Source organism: Lepidochelys kempii, chromosome 5, assembly GCF_965140285.1.
Source record: "Lepidochelys kempii isolate rLepKem1 chromosome 5, rLepKem1.hap1, whole genome shotgun sequence".
Taxonomy (NCBI): domain Eukaryota; kingdom Metazoa; phylum Chordata; order Testudines; family Cheloniidae; genus Lepidochelys; species Lepidochelys kempii.
Window position 1 is genome coordinate 2,570,820 of NC_136384.1, and position 18,871 is coordinate 2,589,690.

Here is an 18,871-nt window from a genome sequence, read left to right on the forward strand (position 1 = left end):
TGCACATGACCTGTCTGGCCATACAAGGCATGTATCTAGCCCGCGTCACTGCTGTATGGGAGCACCTCACAACCCACTGAGGGGGGCAGGGCTGTCTCCCCTATTGCACAAATGAGGGGCTGAGGCAGAGAGAGACTAAGGACTTGCCCAAGGTCACACAGGATGCCTCACACAGAAGCCTTGAGAGATGGGTTAGCGTGTTTGGTGCCGTTACAGGGACCCATGTCTCCCAGTCCCAGGCTAGAATCCTTCCTACTGAACCAACCTTCCTCTCATCCCACATAAACTCCTCAAACAGGATGCAAGGGGTATGGCTGGGCGTGGGGTCAATTTCACCAACTATGGCCAGATGACAAGCCCCTTCTTCCTTGGAGGGAAGAGAGTTTCAGTGTTTGAATTCCACCCCAGGATTCAAACCCCCTGTGAGAGGGTTCCCAGTCCACGTGTTGCTTTGTGAATGGTTTAATTTCGTTTAGAAACAGCTGGTCAGTTTCCTCTGGATTCTTCCCTCCACACTCAAAGAAACAAAGCCATTAATTTCCTCTTGCCTCCCCTTCTGGCCAGGAGCAGCCATGCTTTGCCTGGATGCCACCCGCCAGTTTGAGGTGCCAGCAATGGAAGAACCCTTGACAGGCTCTTTTGAACAGAGGCTGCTTAGTCACTGAGGCTGATTTGATTTTTGACATTGCCATTAATTACTTAGTTGCTCCTGCAGGGCAAGTTGTCCCTTCCCAAACCACTGAGAAGCAGCACGGTTTGGATTTCATGGTCCGCCACAAATGGAAGAGATCGGAAGAGTCTGTGTTAGCACCCACTAAAGGCTCCTAACAGAGGAGAGCAATGAGAGACTTGTTTGCACAGCCCATGGCATGTGACAGTGGTGAAGCCCAGAATGTTTCCATTGGCCCTAGCAGTATAAACTGGGAAGCAGACGGAAATCATGGGAAAATGCCTAGCCTGATCCTACTTCTGCACCCGAGCCTTTAGGACAAGGTGGGGGAAGAGCTGAGGCCTTATTATCCCTAACCCTCAAAGGCCAGTTACTACCTGCTGTGTCACCACCCCCCGCCGGAACTCAGCTGTGCATGTGTGGGAGTCACGTGGCGCCGGCTAGTAGAATTCTATCCAGACCACAGTCAAAGAGATGAAACACTGATAAAGGGGAGGGAGACCAGTGCTACAGCACAGATCTTAGCTCCTGAACGGGGCTGTGGGGAGTCCCTTCTGTCCAGCTCAGCACCATGAAAGTTCATAGGGTAAGGAGCCACTGACACCAAGAATAAACTCAAGTTCTCAGTTACAGTTGGCATTTGAGCCTCACAGTTGTGGGGGCAGCGATTTCTGGAGGGTGATTCCATGGGATACGCTGGCAGCATCAGCGTCCAATGGGAGAAAATGAAACCGGCTGCCAACCCCACTGAATATTGGCAAAATACAGAATGTGGAACCCAAAAGGGGAGACAAAGGATCAGACGCTGCCCATGCTGTTCCTCCCCTGACCCCACAGGGACCATCATCTGCTGGCGTGGCCAAGGGCAGAGCCTAGGCCCTAGCACTGTGTATTTATTCTGACTGCTAATCCAGCACTGAAGCAGTCTGGCATGAGTAGGGCTCTACCAAATTCACAGTCCACTTTGGTCAATTTCCCAGTGCGAAGATTTTGAAAATAATAAATTCTATGATTTCAGCCACTTAAATCTGAAATGTCACGGTGTGGTGATTGTAGGGGTCCTGACCCAAAAAGGAGTTGTGGGGCGGGGGGGTCCACAAGGTTACTGTGGGGGGGGGGTCGCGGGACTGCTACCCTTACTTCTGCGCTGCTGCCCCTGCCTTCAGAGCTGAGCAGCTGGAGAGCGACAGCTGCTGGCGGGGAGCCCAGCTCTGAAGGCAGAGCCCTGCCAGCTGCAGCGCAGAAGTAAGGGTGGCCTGGTCTGGTATCACCACCCTTATTTCTGCGCTGCTGCTGGGGGGTGCTGCCTTCAAAGCTGGGCACCCAGCTAACAGCTGCTGCTCTCCGGCAGCCCAGCTCTGAATTCAGCACAGAAGTAAGGGTGGCCATACCCCAACGCCCCTAAAATAACCTGGTGACCTCCCAGCAACTCCTTTTTGGGTCAGGACCCCCAATTCGAGAAACACTGGTCTCCCCTGTGAAATCTGTATACTATAGGGTAAATGCCCACATTTCACCGTCTGTAACACGTTTTTCATGGCCATGAATTTGGTAGGGCCCTAGGCCTGAGGAACGTGCCCTGGGATGGCGCACTAAGCTGGACTCTATGCAGACAGGCTGTCTTTGAACCCCATTCCCTTCACAGAAGGGCACCTGCTGGCAGGAATGGGCTTGGAGAGGCTCTGAATGGGGACAATGCAGACAGGGTGCATGAAGTGAACACATTTCTTCAGCGGCAGTTTAGATCCCCTGTTCAGTTTTACATCAACCTCAGGTTTGCCTGGAGCTGGGCTTCTTCAAGGACCAAGCAATGTTTAAGAAAGCTCCACCATCTCCTGGCAGCAGGGGAGAAAACTGGGATATCCACAGACCTGGGGAAGCAGCAGTGTGCAGGGAGATGAAAGTTGAGGTCACTGCAAAGCCCACAGGTGACCCACCTTCCTGGTCAGACCAAGCCATGAGGTGAGAAACTGCTGACATTTAGCATCCAACATGCTTTAAAGCATCTATAAACAACACAGTTACTGCAGCTTTTACCTGTCAATCTAAACAGGGCAGCACAGGAGCGAGGGAGAGTCAGGACTATTAAATCTCAGCCAGTCATTCCCTCAGGGCCCTGGGAGGTTCTTCTCCAGTGTCCTTTTTCTAGAGCTTAATACAGTGCTTCGTGATGGCACTCTCCCTTCTCCCGTGGGGAGCCTCTCTCACCCTCAATTCAGCTGTGTTTGCCTTTCAATTTAATCCCCCCATTCCTAGTTACACCCCAACAGAAATAAAAGTCTTGTTCTGATGAATCCTCCCAGAGGGTTTGTTTTTTCACTGGAGGCAGGTGATTCTGATTTTAGACAGCAGAGGACTGCTGCAGTTCAGACAGTCCATCGCAGCAGCGACATACTTAACTGGCTCAGTCACGGGCAAGTGATTTTAAGAGTGAGAACTTCCAGGATGGAGATTTTCTAAAACTTTTGTGGGCCTCTCTTACTTGCTTAGATAAACCAGAAAAATTAGCAACCCCAGCTCTCAATAAAGCTTCCAAGCCACGCACTGGGAATTACAGCAGCCCCACCTTCTGGGCAGCACGCGGAGGCACTAAGTGAGAGCGCCTTCCTGTCACCATTTCCCAAAGACGCTCTTCAGTTCTCTTCACATGTTGCTGGTGTGCCTAGTTCTCCCATACCCAGAGGGAGAGGATTGAGACTCTTGCCACTAATCATTCAAACAGCATCACGCTAAGAACAGAGACTTTGGTTGCTAACTGTAGAGAGATCCCTTTCTGCTCCCGAGGGCACAAAGGTATCTTTGACCCCTGCATATTTATGGTGATGCCTCAGAAAAGCTGATGCACCTACTCATTAAGCCTCTTGGGAGAATACATCTTGCTACCTGAGCAGCCTGTTTACACCAGACCTTCTGCTCTTTTAAGTGCTAAACTCTTTTGCTGATTAATGCAAATGCTATTCTCTGCTCTCTTCATCCTCAGCAAATAGGGCTGCAGAAGCTTTCATATTCTACTAATAAGGCTGTGCGTGGTGGAACAGCTCCCTACTCCATGCCAACAGGGAGACAACAGCAGCGACTTCATTTCAAAACAAGAATCTATTACTTAAATTGGGAAAGGCTTTGAAACATGTAGGTCAGTACATACCAGCAAGAACAAGAGGAAAAAAGAGTGGAACTAGTGCATAAGTAACACTACTGCACAGACACACTAAGCCCCAGTGAAAGGAAAAAGGGGGAAGAGAGTGTTTGTAGCTAGAGAATCTGTGTGAAGGAAAGAGTTAGTAGAGAGTTATTCTGCAGCCCATATCTGATCGAGGATATGAACACCTTTCATATCCTCGTGATTCAGCCTTCAGAATAATGGGGTGAAAAGCGAATAAGTGCCCATTTTGTTCATGAAACTATCAGAGTGAGCGGCAATGACTGCCTTGATTTAGCTCCCCGTACATCCTTCTTCCTTATCTAACTGGCATCTTTGTCTGATGAGGGCAGGGAGCGCCAGGTGGTGCCCAGGAGTTGGGATTGCATGCTGAAGACTGGCTTTGATTGGACACAGAATAATTAGTCAAGAACTGGGTCAAGCGATTCTCTTTGGCTCTTAGGAGAGACGGCATCGTCTGGGTGTTTGTTCTTCCCAGCTTGGGTAGTAGTAACCCTGTTTGAGAGGCAGGAATGAGTCATGGGGATAATTCCGGACATGCCACTCACGCCGGTGAAGGTTAGCTACCTTTTTTTAACGTATAAACGCTTTCTTGCTTACAGCAGCACACTGAAACCCCACACGCCACCAAGCCATTTGCCATCCCAGCCCCTTACCTTCTTCCCCATATTGATCATAGACAGCCCTTTTCTTGGGATCACTCAGGACATCATATGCCTCTGCAATCTCCTTGAACTTCTCCTCTGCACTGGGGTCTTTGTTTTTATCAGGGTGATACTTCAGGGCCATTTTCCGATAAGCTTTCTTGATCTCATCTTCATTTGCTCCAGACTGGAGCCCCAAGGTCTTGTAATAATCTTTTCCCATGACTGCAACGTTGCCTCCGGTCGAGTCTTTATTCCTGAAAGGAGATAGACAGCGCTCTGTAATGCATGTATTGCACGACAGCTTTAGGGGAACCGGCAAATCTCCTGCTCCCCCACACCACAGACTTACCCCAGACCAACTTCAGGTTCCCATCACAGCCACGGTCAGCTCTCCATAACCTTTGCCCAATTTACATCTTACACATTTTCTGTTAAGGGACCAATTCAAGACCCTGCAACACATTTCACCATGTCTAGTGGTCAAAGCAGGGCATTGGAAAACAGGCCCCTGGGGACTATTTCCCACTCCTTTAGCCTTTCTGTGCCTCAATTTCCCAACCTGTAAAATAGGAATTATGCTGCTCCCTCTCTGTGACGTGCATTGAAATTTATGGATACAAAGTGCTATGCCAGTGCACAGTACTGTTATATGGCTGATGTGACAAATAATGTCACATGAGGCTGTAACCTGAGCGGCAGTTCTGCCCACTTGTGAATGGGCGTGGGTGCATGGGGGAGGAAAGTCTAGGGTGGCCAGACAGCAAGTGTGAAAAATCGGGACAGGAGGTGGGGGGGTAATAGGTGCCTACAGAAGAAAAAGCCTCAAATATTGGGATGGTCCCTATAAAAATCGGGACATCTGATCACCCTAGGAAAGTCTAAACTCAGCAGCCCCTCTCCCAAGGGCAGCAACCTCACATGGCTTCACCGGCGAGGTCCCCCGCTTGCCTGGGTCCTCCAGGGAAGGAAGAAACCAGGACCGTAAATTTCTAATGCAAAAAACAAGCAGAACTTTAACAAAAAAGCCAAACCAATTTGAGGGGACCCTTTTGCCCCAGTGATAGGGAGAAGTTGGAGCCAAAGGGGCTTGCGTGCTGCGCAGTTCACCTTAAAGGAACCTGAAACATTTTGTTCTGCAAAGTGATTGGCGTTCATCTGGGGATAAGTGCTTCTCACCACGCAAGAGCTATAATTTGTATGTAAAGAAGACAACGGATGAAGCTGTTAGACAGAAATATCTTGTGATGATGGGAAGATATTTATAAAGTGTTTTCTAGCCTAGCTTAGACTATGTTAAAGAGTCTGAAACTAACGAATTATGTGGCAATAAGTTAGAAATATCAGTAGCCTGAGGCATGGCTAAGTCTCGTATCCTGACACAGTGCAATGAAGTCAGCCACAAATAATAAACTCACTGGATTCACTTTCTCCATGGCATGGGACAGCCTGAAAGGCAGGGAGATGGGCAGGCCTGCCCTAAGGCATAGGACACCTAGCTGGCACGGAACCCAGGAAAGGGACTGGGGCAGACAATGGCATTCCACAGGCACCATGCTGAAGCCTGAAAGCTGTCAGAGTCATGGAGGATCGGGAGAACAGCTGGAGATGTACACATGCTCAGAGATCTAGGGCAGGAGTTATAGCAAAGGCTCAGCAAAGTTTACATTTCTCAGATGTCTCTTCCCAATGTCCTGCTTCCTAAAGAGGCACATTCAGGGCCTGAGTGAGGAAGGTGAGCAAGAAGGATGTTTGTGCAGAACTGATTTCATTGGTAATTGGAAATAATTACCCCATATGCAGCAGTAGCAATTGCTGGAAGCACACCCAGAATCTCAGGCCTGCACACAAGTAGCGTAGGAGTTCTATTGTTAGAGATATAAGAAGGCCTCTGGGGGCGTAAAGAGCATCCCACAGCATTCTCCCAGCCTCGCTTCTAAATGCCAGCACGTTTCTGTACCCATACACCCGCAAAGCATTCCAGCTTCCGTGCCAGCCTGCGTTTCAAAACCCACACGCACATTACCAGATTCTCTCTCCCTTGCCCACAATACTGGTCTGCTGGCTCCTAATACAAGGGGAGAAACATGACGGGACTGGAATGCCACCGAGTGATATTGAGCTGAAAGCTTGTTTTCCTAGGTACCCAGGTGCTAATGTCTCTGACACACAGCCTTTCCTCTTCATGTACACACACAAACACTTGTCTGGGCTCTCTGCATCTTGCGATTAGACTACCATGACATCCTCTTTGCTGGCTTTGATAAACGCCATCTTCTCCCGCTCACATCAATTTAAAATGCTGCCGCCATGATAATTTTCTTCGCTCCTCTCTTTGACCTTATTACCTCTCTCTTTGCATCCCTCTGTTGGCTCCCGTCTCTATCCTGCCAACAGAAAGTATTTGCCCGCGCTTTCAAGGCCCTTCATGGCCTATCCCCAGCCTACCCATCGTCTCTTATTCACTAGTGAGATGTTGACTCCTGCCTCCTATTGGCCAGTGATGCCGGCCTTCATCACTCACTTCCCAGTCTTCAAACAAGCACCTTCGTGCTTTCTCCCACGCTGCACCTCACACCGGTAGGCACTCCCCATACAGATCCCCACAGCTATCTCATGGTCCTCCTTCACGCGCTCCTTTGCCGTGACACCTGTGACAAACCTGACAATTAGGCAGCTGGGGTGCTAAGACCATGCCTGTCCTGCTGACCAATACCGGGTACAGCTACACTTCCAGGTGGAGATGTGTGACGTTACTGATCCTAATCTGGGACTGTATAGATCATCGTTGCAACCAAAGTCCTGTAGTGGCACCAAATCTTGTATAAAGGGGGTCAAATGAGGTGTCTAAGATGAGGTTATGGTTTGCTGGTTATGATTATGCTATCTGTTTGCATGAATCATTTTTGTATTTAAAGATATAAGTATTGGCTCTAGACTGTCTGTATTTCAAACTTGTGCTGTGCTTCTGCGGGACACCCCAGACAAGTTGGTGTCAGCTCTGCCTAGCCTGCTGGATGGCCCATTAAGGACCATCAGCTACACACCTGACCCCTTGAGAGAAGGCAGACACGCCTTGTGACTCAGCAAGGTATGCAGGGACCTGCCTATGGACCCAACCCTGAGGTGTTTCCAGGCCACGGGATGGGCAGCTTGTCTTTGGGACAAAGAAAGAAAGACCACATGGCAAGAGACTGTAAAAGCTGCTGCAGCTCCTCCATCTGGTCTTCAGTCCTACTTCTTACCTCTGGAGGGACTTTGCTACCCTGAAGCTTTGAACCAAGGACTGATGACCCATCCCAGCTGTGGATGTTCTCCAGGTTCTTTGAACCTGCCGTTTATTCCATCACTGCTGCAAGCCTGAACCAAGAACTTTGCCATTACTGTATGCAATTCAGCTCTCATCTGTATCTTTTTCCTTTTATGAATAAACCTTTAGATTTTAGATTCTAAAGGATTGGCAACAGTGTGATTTGTGGGTAAGATCTGATTTGTATAGTGACCTGGGTCTGGGGCTTGGTCCTTTGGGATCGAAAGAACCTTTTTTCTTTTACTGGGGTATTTGGTTTTATCCCACTGGCTAACCACAAGTCACACAAGCAATTCCCTTACACACCCCAGTTTCCCAGTATCTCCAGCAGTGCCACTCGTTATGGGGACAAATGGTTATGAAAACCAAAGTCCTCTCTCTCTGGCTGGTTGGGTTTGCCTTGGTGTGCATAGAAACCCCAGCCTGGGGCTGTAACTGCCCTGCTTGAAGCAGTTTGTCCTGAATTGGCACTCTCGGTTGGGTCCCGCCAGAACCAGCATCATTACAAGATTAAGTAGATGTTAATCTCCGGCTTAAGGAGATGTTTCGGTGCTCGCTGTGATTGAGCTAGGAGGCTAAAAAAATAGCAGTGTAACAGCGATGGCAGGAGCACCGGGAGGGGTTAGCCACCCCGAGTGCATACCGCCCAAGACGGTAGGTCTGTACTTGGGGTGGCTAACCCTCCAGCCACAGCAGGTACATGTCTATTTTTAGGGTGACCATGTTTCTTCAAACTGGAATTTACGCCTCCAGCTCACAGTGTATACAGACATCCCCTTGTCTTCTTGCTTCCTTGTGCTTCTTCATCCACTTGTTCATATCCATCCTCCCATCATACACTTATATTGTGATGATGGCCAGGGACCATCCTTTTATTGTGTCTGTACTATGCTTAGTACAATGGGGTCTCGGTCTGCGACTGAGGCTTCCAGGCACTATCGCAATACAAATAAATAAAACAGACAGGCCAATGGTCATCTAGCTCAATATTCTGACAGTGGGCCATGTCAGATGCTTCAGAGGAAGACAAACCTCCCATCATGCACCTAACCAAGCAAGAGCAAGCAACATAGAAAGAGGCAAATTTCTTCCTGACCCCTGAAGCATGATGAACCTATGCCCTGAACCATGAAGATGGAAAGCCTTGAATGTTATCCCCATTACTGTAACTGCAGATGCTATTAGTTTCTAACTGATCTGTTTTAGTACTCTCACCTCCGGATCAGTGGAACACAAAAGTGCAGGACTTTGGCTCCTACCCAATGCAGACAGTCCAACCTTGGGGAGGGAATTACCCTGCCAAAAAAGACTGATTCTTTCTGCCTGTCTCTGGCAGAAGTTAAAGATTCTAGATACACTTTTACAAGAGAAAAGGACAGTTCCAGTGTCCAGTCCTAGAGGCCTGGCCAATATTCTCTCTCTCAAAGACTCCGGTTTCCACAAACGTGTACTTGCCCACACGGTTACTGCACCACAGTCCTAGGCTATCTAACAGTTAAGAAAGGCTGCCTATTAAAGCCAGCTTCTATTCTGCTCCTACAACGCTGCCACTGTCAGCTCCTGGGAGGGGTAGGAAGCATAGGGGAAGGACTTGTAGGTTATGCAAGAACCTCATTTGATAGGTAATCGCCATGTTCTAGTCACATTGTGGCTGCCTTCCTAAATGCCCTTCATCAGGTTGGGGGAAGAGGAAAAAGAAGAAAACGTGCAGTAGCTTTTGAAGCCGTAAAGTCTTTTGTCTGACGACTGCCCAAGCTCAGAGAGGCTTTTTCAAGCAGGGCATCTGAGAAAAAGCAGCATGCAGAGATTTCCCCAGAAAGGCGCCCAGAACAGGGGCAGTTATATGGCCAGTCTCAGAGAGCATCACAAAAACTTGCAGGTCATTCAGTGGGTTAGCCACATTTCTGACGCAACACTGCATGTGTGCACTGATAAAACACGATGCTGACCCTCTATTAGCTCCCCTCCCACCCTCCCAGAATCAGCTGTCTATTTCCACAACTCTTCTGTCAGATTCTGCTGGATCACACTTTCTAGATTCCCATTTAACTGTGAATCAGCCGGGAGGCACTCTGGGCCAAGATTTTCAAAATGGACTAGTGATTTCAGTGCCTGAAATTTCGGGTCCCAGCTGAGACACTGTAAGGTGGACTGAATTCCAGAAATTACTGAACACTAACCCTTGAAAATCAGGGACTTTTCAGGAGCTTCAAGTTGGTGACCCAAAAACGGAGATGCCTCATATAACTAGCCACTTTTGAAAACCTTAGTCCTGGCCTCTAGCATGGCATCAGATAGTGCTATTTCTGGGGTCAGTGAGACAGCTGAATATTAATCATTTGATATAATCATCCTGCTATGTTCATGGAAAGCAGCAATCCTGTATAAATGGAGGTCATAAGATTTTCCATCTCTAACGTCCAATTCTGTGGTCATGACATGATGACACTGACGTCAGAAGACCATTCACAAGACAAAGATGGGTGCTGATGGAGAGCTCTTTGGTTTATAACGCATTTGTCTTCATTAATGAGCATTTATGGAAAATACACAAGCAAGAGACAAGTAAACTGACTTACCGAAACTTTAGAAACATATTCAATGTCCAAGCACTCATTTTTAAAGGCTCTAACTTTATTTTAAACATCAAACTGGCAACAAATTCTTCAACCCTTGGTGCTAACAGTTACCAAGACTTCTTCTGGTCTGGAATGGGTGCCGGTACGGGATGGAAAGAAGAGAATTACTTCCTCAGAGCATAAGCAACTGCAAAGGCACTCAGTTCTGCAGTTGCTATTCTGACAGCATGGAAGAGATTCCTCAATAAAGAATGAGGCATTTCCTGTTCAGCCGAACGGCTCTGGACCTCCGCTGACCTTCGCTCTGAGACCAGCCATCACAGGTCTAAAATGGGAAGGATGGAAGGGTTGACTGCTGGAAACAGAACTTCCAAGTGAGCTGAGCGGTTCAGAAAGCAGCCCCCATGCGTGATGAAAAAGCTTTCCTTTGTGTGCTTTCTAGCAGCCTTAAGCAATCCCCTCCCCGTTACAGAACGGGGAAGAAACCATTCAATGAAGTCACTTGACAAGCAGTAATTCTCCCTAATTGGTTTCTTGCTGCTTGCTTAGACTGAAAGAGCACTGGTCCGTATAATTCAGGCTGCAATTCATCATGCACAATTCCCAGAGTAAGACCCTTTTATTAGTCGGCTCGGACGTCCTTGTCATTTATAAACGTGGTGTCAGAAAGGATGAGGTGGCTCTGGAACTGCAGAGTTGGTTAGTTACCTTTATCTTCTCTAACACAGCCACCTACTGCAGTTAAGCAGGTAAGAGGGTGGATGTAGTTAGAGCGGGGAATACACTGTCCCCTGGCTTCACCAAAAATTAATTGTTTGACGTCTCAATTGTGTCAGTGGCACTTTATTCCACGGACAAACCAGAGACAGAGAAAACTAGGACAGTGACACTTTCTAAGTCAGAAAAAAGTAACAGTGACCATTTTGGACCTTCCTGTCCTCCCCTTTAAGATCCCAGGCTCAGTGTATGCCTGTTTCCCTAGCGGCCAGCACGCTGTATTCACTGCTCTGCCCCTTCTCCCCCCGAGCAGAAAGGGGTTTATGAACACTGCATTTTCAAACAGAGGAACTCTCCCAAATGCAGACGCATTTCCAATGCTCCCATCCCTGCGGCATCTGATGGATGCCACTTTCAGACTGGATATCACAGAACTTCTTAGAAATCACCTTCATGCATATGTTTATTGCTCTCACTGCAGGTCACCAGTAACACTGAGTTTCTTCACAGTCATTCAGGATCTCTCAGATAAAAGACCAACAGCAGGATAACAAACCGTGTTCTCAACAAAAAAGAAAGGTAGTTCTGATTGCACAGTATATCACTCATTTAAAAGAGACAGTTCGGGCTCACTGCACAGTAACATAGCACTACCAGAGCACGGCTTCATGCCTCACCTGAGAAAATACTGCATCTGAAATTAAGTCACAGCCATCAGCAAGTCCCTTACTTTCTTCCATTGTTAACTCCACGCTTGTAACATGCACTCAAGTACTGGAGGTCACAGGCGGAGTACATTTAGATATAAAATGCCCAGAGAGATCTGCGAGTTAGCAAAACAAAAAAACAAACAAACAAACAAACAAAAACTCCCCATTCCCCAAACAATGTACGATGTTCTGTCCCCTTCAAACAATCTAACATAAACTGCTGAATTCTAGAGAAACCCAGACCAGCCAGCTCTTTAGAACTCGGGACAATTTCCTGCTCAGTGAACGACTGTTATTTCATTAAAACAAAAAGGACACCGATTACACACAGATCAGCGAGGCAGGATACGGAAAGACCTAGATGCACCTAAGGAATCTAAGACAGGCAACAGAAAGGCAGACCCGAACTGACACAAGGGTTTGCAACTAAACAAAAGTTTCTTCATCTTAAAACTCAGACATAAATGAGAGCCTCTAAATCAGAGAAGTATTAAGTCAGAAGATACCTCTCCATGCGACTCCAGAAGAGCAGAATTGCTGGCATGTCAGCCGAACAGAGTCACCTGCAGCCCGCCCGATCCCAGCCAAGACCAAGTTTGGTAAGGCTGACAAGACAGCCTTAGTGAGACTTTACCAGGGCAGGGAGAGCTGCCAGCCTGGAGTAACCATCCAGAAATGTCATGACTACACCAAGTGAATCATCACTAGTTCCCACACAGCGCAGCCCCCAAAGCCCCCCCCCCCCCCCGCTAGTCAGTCCCCCCGCATGGAACCACTGCTGGAACACAGGGTCCAGGGACCTGAGAGTGGTAACGAGTTAACCCTTCCCCTGCCAGAGCCTCCCACACAACCAGGGGCAGCATGTCACCAGCAGCAGCCACACCCGCCCGGGGGAGTAGGTTGGGGGAGACGGGGCAACACTCTGCCACCGTCGCAATGGTTATGTGAAGGGAACAGGATGTTACAACACTCAGACCTGTGCTGCCCCTCCCCCAGTGTGTGTGTGTGTGGGGGGCCCTGACACTCAGCCCCGTACCCCTCTCCCGGGTGCGCATGCGGGGGGGGCCCTGACACTCAGCCCCGTGCCCCTCTCCCGGGTGCCCACGCGGGGGGGGGGGCCCTGACACTCAGCCCCGTGCCCCTCTCCCGGGTGCCCACGCGGGGGGGGGGCCCTGACACTCAGCCCCGTGCCCCTCCCCCGGGTGCCCACGCGGGGGGGGGGCCCTGACACTCAGCCCCGTGCCCCTCCCCCGGGTGCCCACGCGGGGGGGGGGCCCTGACACTCAGCCCCGTGCCCCTCCCCCGGGTGCCCACGCGGGGGGGGGGCCCTGACACTCAGCCCCGTGCCCCTCCCCCGGGTGCCCACGCGGGGGGGGGGCCCTGACACTCAGCCCCGTGCCCCTCCCCCGGGTGCCCACGCGGGGGGGGGGCCCTGACACTCAGCCCCGTGCCCCTCCCCCGGGTGCCCACGCGGGGGGGGGGCCCTGACACTCAGCCCCGTGCCCCTCCCCCGGGTGCCCACGCGGGGGGGGGGCCCTGACACTCAGCCCCGTGCCCCTCCCCCAGTGTGTGTGTGTGGGGGGGCCCTGACACTCAGCCCCGTGCCCCTCCCCCGGGTGCGCGTGGGGAGGGGGGGGCCCTGACACTCAGCCCCGTGCCCCTCCCCCGGGTGCGCGTGGGGAGGGGGCCCTGACACTCAGCCCCGTGCCCCTCCCCCGGGTGCCCACGCGGGGGGGGGGCCCTGACACTCAGCCCCGTGCCCCTCCCCCGGGTGCCCACGCGGGGGGGGGGCCCTGACACTCAGCCCCGTGCCCCTCCCCCGGGTGCCCACGCGGGGGGGGGGGCCCTGACACTCAGCCCCGTGCCCCTCCCCCGGGTGCCCACGCGGGGGGGGGGGCCCTGACACTCAGCCCCGTGCCCCTCCCCCGGGTGCCCACGCGGGGGGGGGGGCCCTGACACTCAGCCCCGTGCCCCTCCCCCGGGTGCCCACGCGGGGGGGGGGCCCTGACACTCAGCCCCGTGCCCCTCCCCCGGGTGCGCGTGGGGAGGGGGCCCTGACACTCAGCCCCGTGCCCCTCCCCCGGGTGCCCACGCGGGGGGGGGCCCTGACACTCAGCCCCGTGCCCCTCCCCCAGTGTGTGTGTGTGGGGGGGCCCTGACACTCAGCCCCGTGCCCCTCCCCCGGGTGCGCGTGGGGAGGGGGGGGCCCTGACACTCAGCCCCGTGCCCCTCCCCCGGGTGCGCGTGGGGAGGGGGCCCCCCTGACACTCAGCCCCGTGCCCCTCCCCCGGGTGCGCGTGGGGAGGGGGGGGCCCTGACACTCAGCCCCCCCTCCCCCGGATGCGCACGCGGGGGGGCCCCCCTGACACTCAGCCCCCCCCTTCCCGGGTGCGCGCGGGGGGGGACCCCCGACCCCCCGCTCCCCAGCGGTCTCGGCGGTGGCCCCCCCCGCACTCACCGCTCTCGCCGTCCCAGGCAGCCGCGCACACTGAGGCTCCGCCAGCCACCTCCCCCCGAGCCAGCCGGGCCGTGACGTGAGGGGGAGCCCGCCCCCGCATAGCAACCCGCCGGCCCACCCACAAGCCCACGGCCGGCCCTCGAAATCCCATTGGCCACTGCGGCTGCCAATCCCGACATCCGCCTACTCTCATTGGTCTGGCCGGGGGGGCGGCTCCCAGGCGTGCTGCCGTAGGAAACGGCCCGGAGTGTCTGCCACTTCCCAGGTGCGAGTGGTTCATTTCCCTATCGATCACACGCTAGTGCCCGCCTCCCACCCCCTCTCATTGGTCGGAGAAACCCAGCGCCGCCCATAGCGGCTTATTATTGGTCCATCTGACTCCGTCACAACGCGCCCTGCGCTTTCTCATTGGCTCCTCTAACATGCAGCCAAGTGGAATCCCTGGGGAATCTTCTGGAAGTCCTGTGACATCACTAGAGAGGGACCCTGTGACATCACTGAGGGGAGCCTGTGACATCACTAGAGAGGGACCCTGTGACATCACTGGGGGGAGCCTGTGACATCACTAGAGAGGGAGGGGGCCCCCTGGGGGTTATCACTTGTGGGGGGGGGGGGAGCTGCAGCCCTGTGGGGGTTGGGGGGCCGGGGAGAGGGAGGTGGCAGCTGCATCGGGGGCTGCACCTGCTGAGGGCTGGGTGCCAGGAGCCTCCCCCTGCGGAGTGGCCCCGACACCCTCTGCGGCCCGGAAAGCCCCACTCAGGGCCCCCCAGTCGCCAGATTAAAAAAACTAATGCATCTGCGGGTGCTGATTGGCCGCCTGGTTTCTGAGCCGTTTCCTCGTTTTTCTCCACCACCGGCAGGGCCGGCGTGTGACTCTTTTAACAATGAGAGCTGTGATTGTCGCGTGATAACGGGAGTCCAGGAGCAGGGACTTTAAAGAAAATACCAGATATTGCCAGACTCATTAAAATCATGAGCGTTGGCAACACTGCCATGGCCCTATGTGGGACTGGGTTGCTGAGATCATTTACCGTCCCAGTCATGCTGCTTCAAACCCACGCTTGGCCTTTAACATCTCCACCCTTCTCTGCTAATCCACCCTCGTTCTTTGCTGCTTTGGCCACCTCCCTTCCGTCTGCCGCCACAGCTGGACCTTGTGCTGGATCTGGCCACATTGCCAGCTCTCACCATTTTATTTGTATCAGAGAGTCGTTTGATTTGGAGCCTCACAATATTTGATATTTTACATAAAGCTCCAGGTCCCAGAGACGTGATTACATGAGAACCTCGGCTAATATTTAAAACCAGAGTAAGTTTCTAGCTCTCCTGGTTGTTGGGTAAAGCTTGAAAATGTGACCCAAGTGCAAACTAACATTTGGGATTGGCACTGCTGCCCTCTGCACAAGGCAAATTTCACCTGCATAGGCTGACTGTGGCCATGTATGGCATGATGAGCTTTTAAAAAATAGCAAATTCTTAGTTTTTTTTTTGCTCGAAGAAGCACAAAGGATTCTGGGGTGTGGGATCAGAGTCAAAGTCAAGTAATTCCAGAGTTGCAGCTGAAACGAGATTGAGGAAGATCGCCTCAAGCACTGGGATGAGGACCAGGGTCGACAACTTTGCTCCTCAGGAACAGTGGAATTTTCTCCCACAAGGATAAGACTTGTGTGTGCAGGAGACAGAGCGTCCTCGGGGGCTGGACAGAGCCTGGAACAAACACCCACAGGTACTAAGGAGCCTCACAAACCGTTTTCTACTCCCAGTGCAAGGTGAACTTCTTCAGCCTGCCTCAACTGGCTTAATCACAGAACAGCACATACCTATTAAAAACCCAGCGGCCTATGAAACCAAATCACTCACTACACACACAATCTCCCTCTGGGGAGATGATGAGAGGGTGAACCAGGTTAGTTAGTCACATTGCTTAATGCCTCATGGGAAGGCACTCAAATACTATGGTACTGAAGGTGTGATAAGAACAGAACCTAGGAGTAAATGTGTGAGCATCAGATCTCTTGGGCCATTGTTATAATCCACTCTCTGACCCCCTCTGACTGCGAGCAAGTAAATCACTTAAGTCACACTTTTCAAAAATAGCCAGGAACATTGTATTTGTATTTGGGCGTCCAACATGAGACAGAGATTCTGAGCCTCTGTAGTTCCCATTGCCTTCAGCTGCAGCATCTCTGAACTTCAAGTCTGAGTGTCTTGAGTCAGACACCCCAGTCCTCTAACTGCATGCACATGTGCAGACTCCCTATGCCTTCATGGTACCCCACTAACTTCAGTCCATAGTCTGCCCATGTAGAGCTCATTGCAGGATTGGGGCCTTAGTGGAAGACAAGACATAACAGATGGGTGAATCATAGAATCATAGGGTTAGAAGGGACCACAAGGGTCATCTAGTCTAATTCCCTGCCAAGGTACAGGACTTGTGTCTAAACCATCCAAGACAGATGGCTATCCAGCCTTTTTATAAAAACCTCCAGGGAAGGAGCTTTCATGACCTGCCTCGGCAGTTTGTTTAACTGTCCTACTGTTCTTACTGTTAGGAAGTTTTTCCTGAGATTTAATCTAAATCTGCTGTGCTGTAGTTGAACCCATTGCCTCTTGTCCTGCCCTCTGTGGCAAGAGAGAACAACGTTTCTTCATCTTTCTCATGGCAGCCTTTCAAGTATTTGAAGGCAGATCCCATGTCTCCCCTTAATCTCCTCTTTTCCAAACTAAACATACCCAGTTCCTTCAGTCTTTGCTCCTATGGCTTGCACTCCATCCCTTTGATCATCCTTGTCACTCCTTTCCAGTTTCCTTTCCAGTTTCTCTACATCCTTTCTCTACATTGGTGGCCAAAGTTGGCCACAGTACTCCAGCTGAGGCCTAAACAGTGCAGAGTAGAGTGGTACTGTCACCTCCCGTGACTTGCATGCTATGCCTTTGTTAAAGCAACTTAAAACTACATTTACTTTGTCTTGCAATGGTATTGCATTGTTGACTAATGTTGCAGTTGTGATTCACCACAACTCCCAGATCCTTCTCAGCAGTACTGCTGCCAAGCCAGTTATCCCCGTGTTTGTGCATTTGGTTTCTCTTCCCTAAGTGTAGCACCTTACATTTGTCCTTGTTGAATTTCATTTGATCTATAGCCCAGTTCTCCATTTTATCAAGATCCCTTTGAATTTTAGCTTTGTCCTCCAAAGTGTTGGCAACCCCCCCAGCTTTGTGTCATTTGCAAATTGGATCAGTATGCTCTATATACCTACATCCAGGTCATTAATAAAGATGTTAAACAACACTGGACCCAAAACAGATCCCTGTGGAACCCGACTTGAGATCTCCCGCCAATACGACATCATTCCATTAATAGTTACTCTTTGAATCACTTGATGATTCCCTGTTCTGTTCATTCCCTCTGGGGCACCTGGCATTGGCCACTGTCGGAAAACAGGATACTGGGCTAGATGGACCTTTGGTCTGACCCAGCGTGGCCGCTCTCATGTTCTTAGTTTGCAGTTGTTTAACCAATTACGCATCCACTTAATGTAGCTCTACCGAGCCCACGTTTTTTCAGAAACAAACAAACGGGGAGCAGCAGGATGCAGGACAGGGTAACAGCCAAACAAATGTGTGTTTCACGGACTAGCTGAGTGCACAGGTTCGTAGGTGTAATAAGCAGTTCAGTAGCAGTAATCACTGTTTGCCACCCTGCTTGGTCATTCATTCCCTACCCCAGCCCTCCAAGACATTTACGTTCTTTCCCCGAGGCGGTGGGAGGGCCTCGTGGGGACTTGTACAAGTCCCATGGGAACGGTACCACCCCTGGGTCCTGTGGAAACTGAATCTCAGCTTCCATTACAAAAGGATAGTATGTTTCTAGGCATCTGCCTTGCAAATTGCTTTAAAACTGTGAAAGCGACGCAAACCTATTGGAGCCATTGGGCTCCCCTGCCGCAGGAGTCGGGCTGGGAGGGTTGGGGGAGCTACATAAAATTGTGATTAGCATTATTTAATTCTGTTCCAGCAGCGCCTAAAGGCTCCAGCTGAGACCAGGACCCCGGGGGCCTCAGAGCTGCGCAAGCATAGTGTGCGGCAGTCTCTGTCCCAGAAAGTGTAAATCTAAATAGCCAAGATGCAGCAGGGGAGGAGAAGTGCCTTGTCCAAGGTCCCCCAGCAGGTAGGTATCAGGGCAGGGGATAGAACCCAGGACTCTTGACTCCCGGCCCCGTGTCCTAGATGTAATGAGCTCCCTCCCCACTCAAGGTCTTTGTGTGTAATGTAGAGTGTCAGTGAAGATCTCCTATGCTGGGAGAGCTTCTCCCGTCGTCGGCAGAGTTAACCCATCCCTGGGAGGAGTGGCAGCTGTGTCGACGGGAGAAGCCCTTCCATCGACATAGCGCTGTCGACACAGGTGGGTCTAACTGTGTCGCTCAGGGGGGTGGATTTTTCACACCCCTGTGGGATGTAGTAGGACCAATGTAAGTTTATAGCATAGACCTGCCCTGAGAGTTAAACTGTTCCTCCTCTTGTAAAACTGCAGTAAGGGAAACTCCTTCCTTGAGTTGCCCAGCAGGCTTCTGGGTGCACTACATTGTCCCTGCAACCTTCCCTGCCAGCCTCTCCAGAATT

At 51.5% G+C, this 18,871-nt stretch overlaps 1 protein-coding gene across 6 annotated transcripts in view; it reads right to left on the reverse strand.

Moving 5' to 3' along the window:
* The window catches only part of DNAJB5 (DnaJ heat shock protein family (Hsp40) member B5), a 29,846-nt gene extending 15,491 nt beyond the window's left edge, over positions 1 to 14,355 (reverse strand). Inside the window, exons 1-4 of one of the 6 annotated variants that reach the window (XM_073343329.2) lie at positions 14,249 to 14,305; positions 11,758 to 11,854; positions 10,364 to 10,688; positions 4,487 to 4,731 (exon numbers count right to left, since the gene is read on the reverse strand). In XM_073343329.2, the coding sequence (XP_073199430.1) occupies positions 4,487 to 4,731; positions 10,364 to 10,431 (313 nt within the window). In that variant the 5' untranslated portion in view covers positions 10,432 to 10,688; positions 11,758 to 11,854; positions 14,249 to 14,305. The other 5 variants (XM_073343330.2, XM_073343328.2, XM_073343327.2 and 2 more) reach the window with 5 other exon arrangements.
* Between the last annotated feature and the right edge of the window lie 4,516 nt (positions 14,356 to 18,871).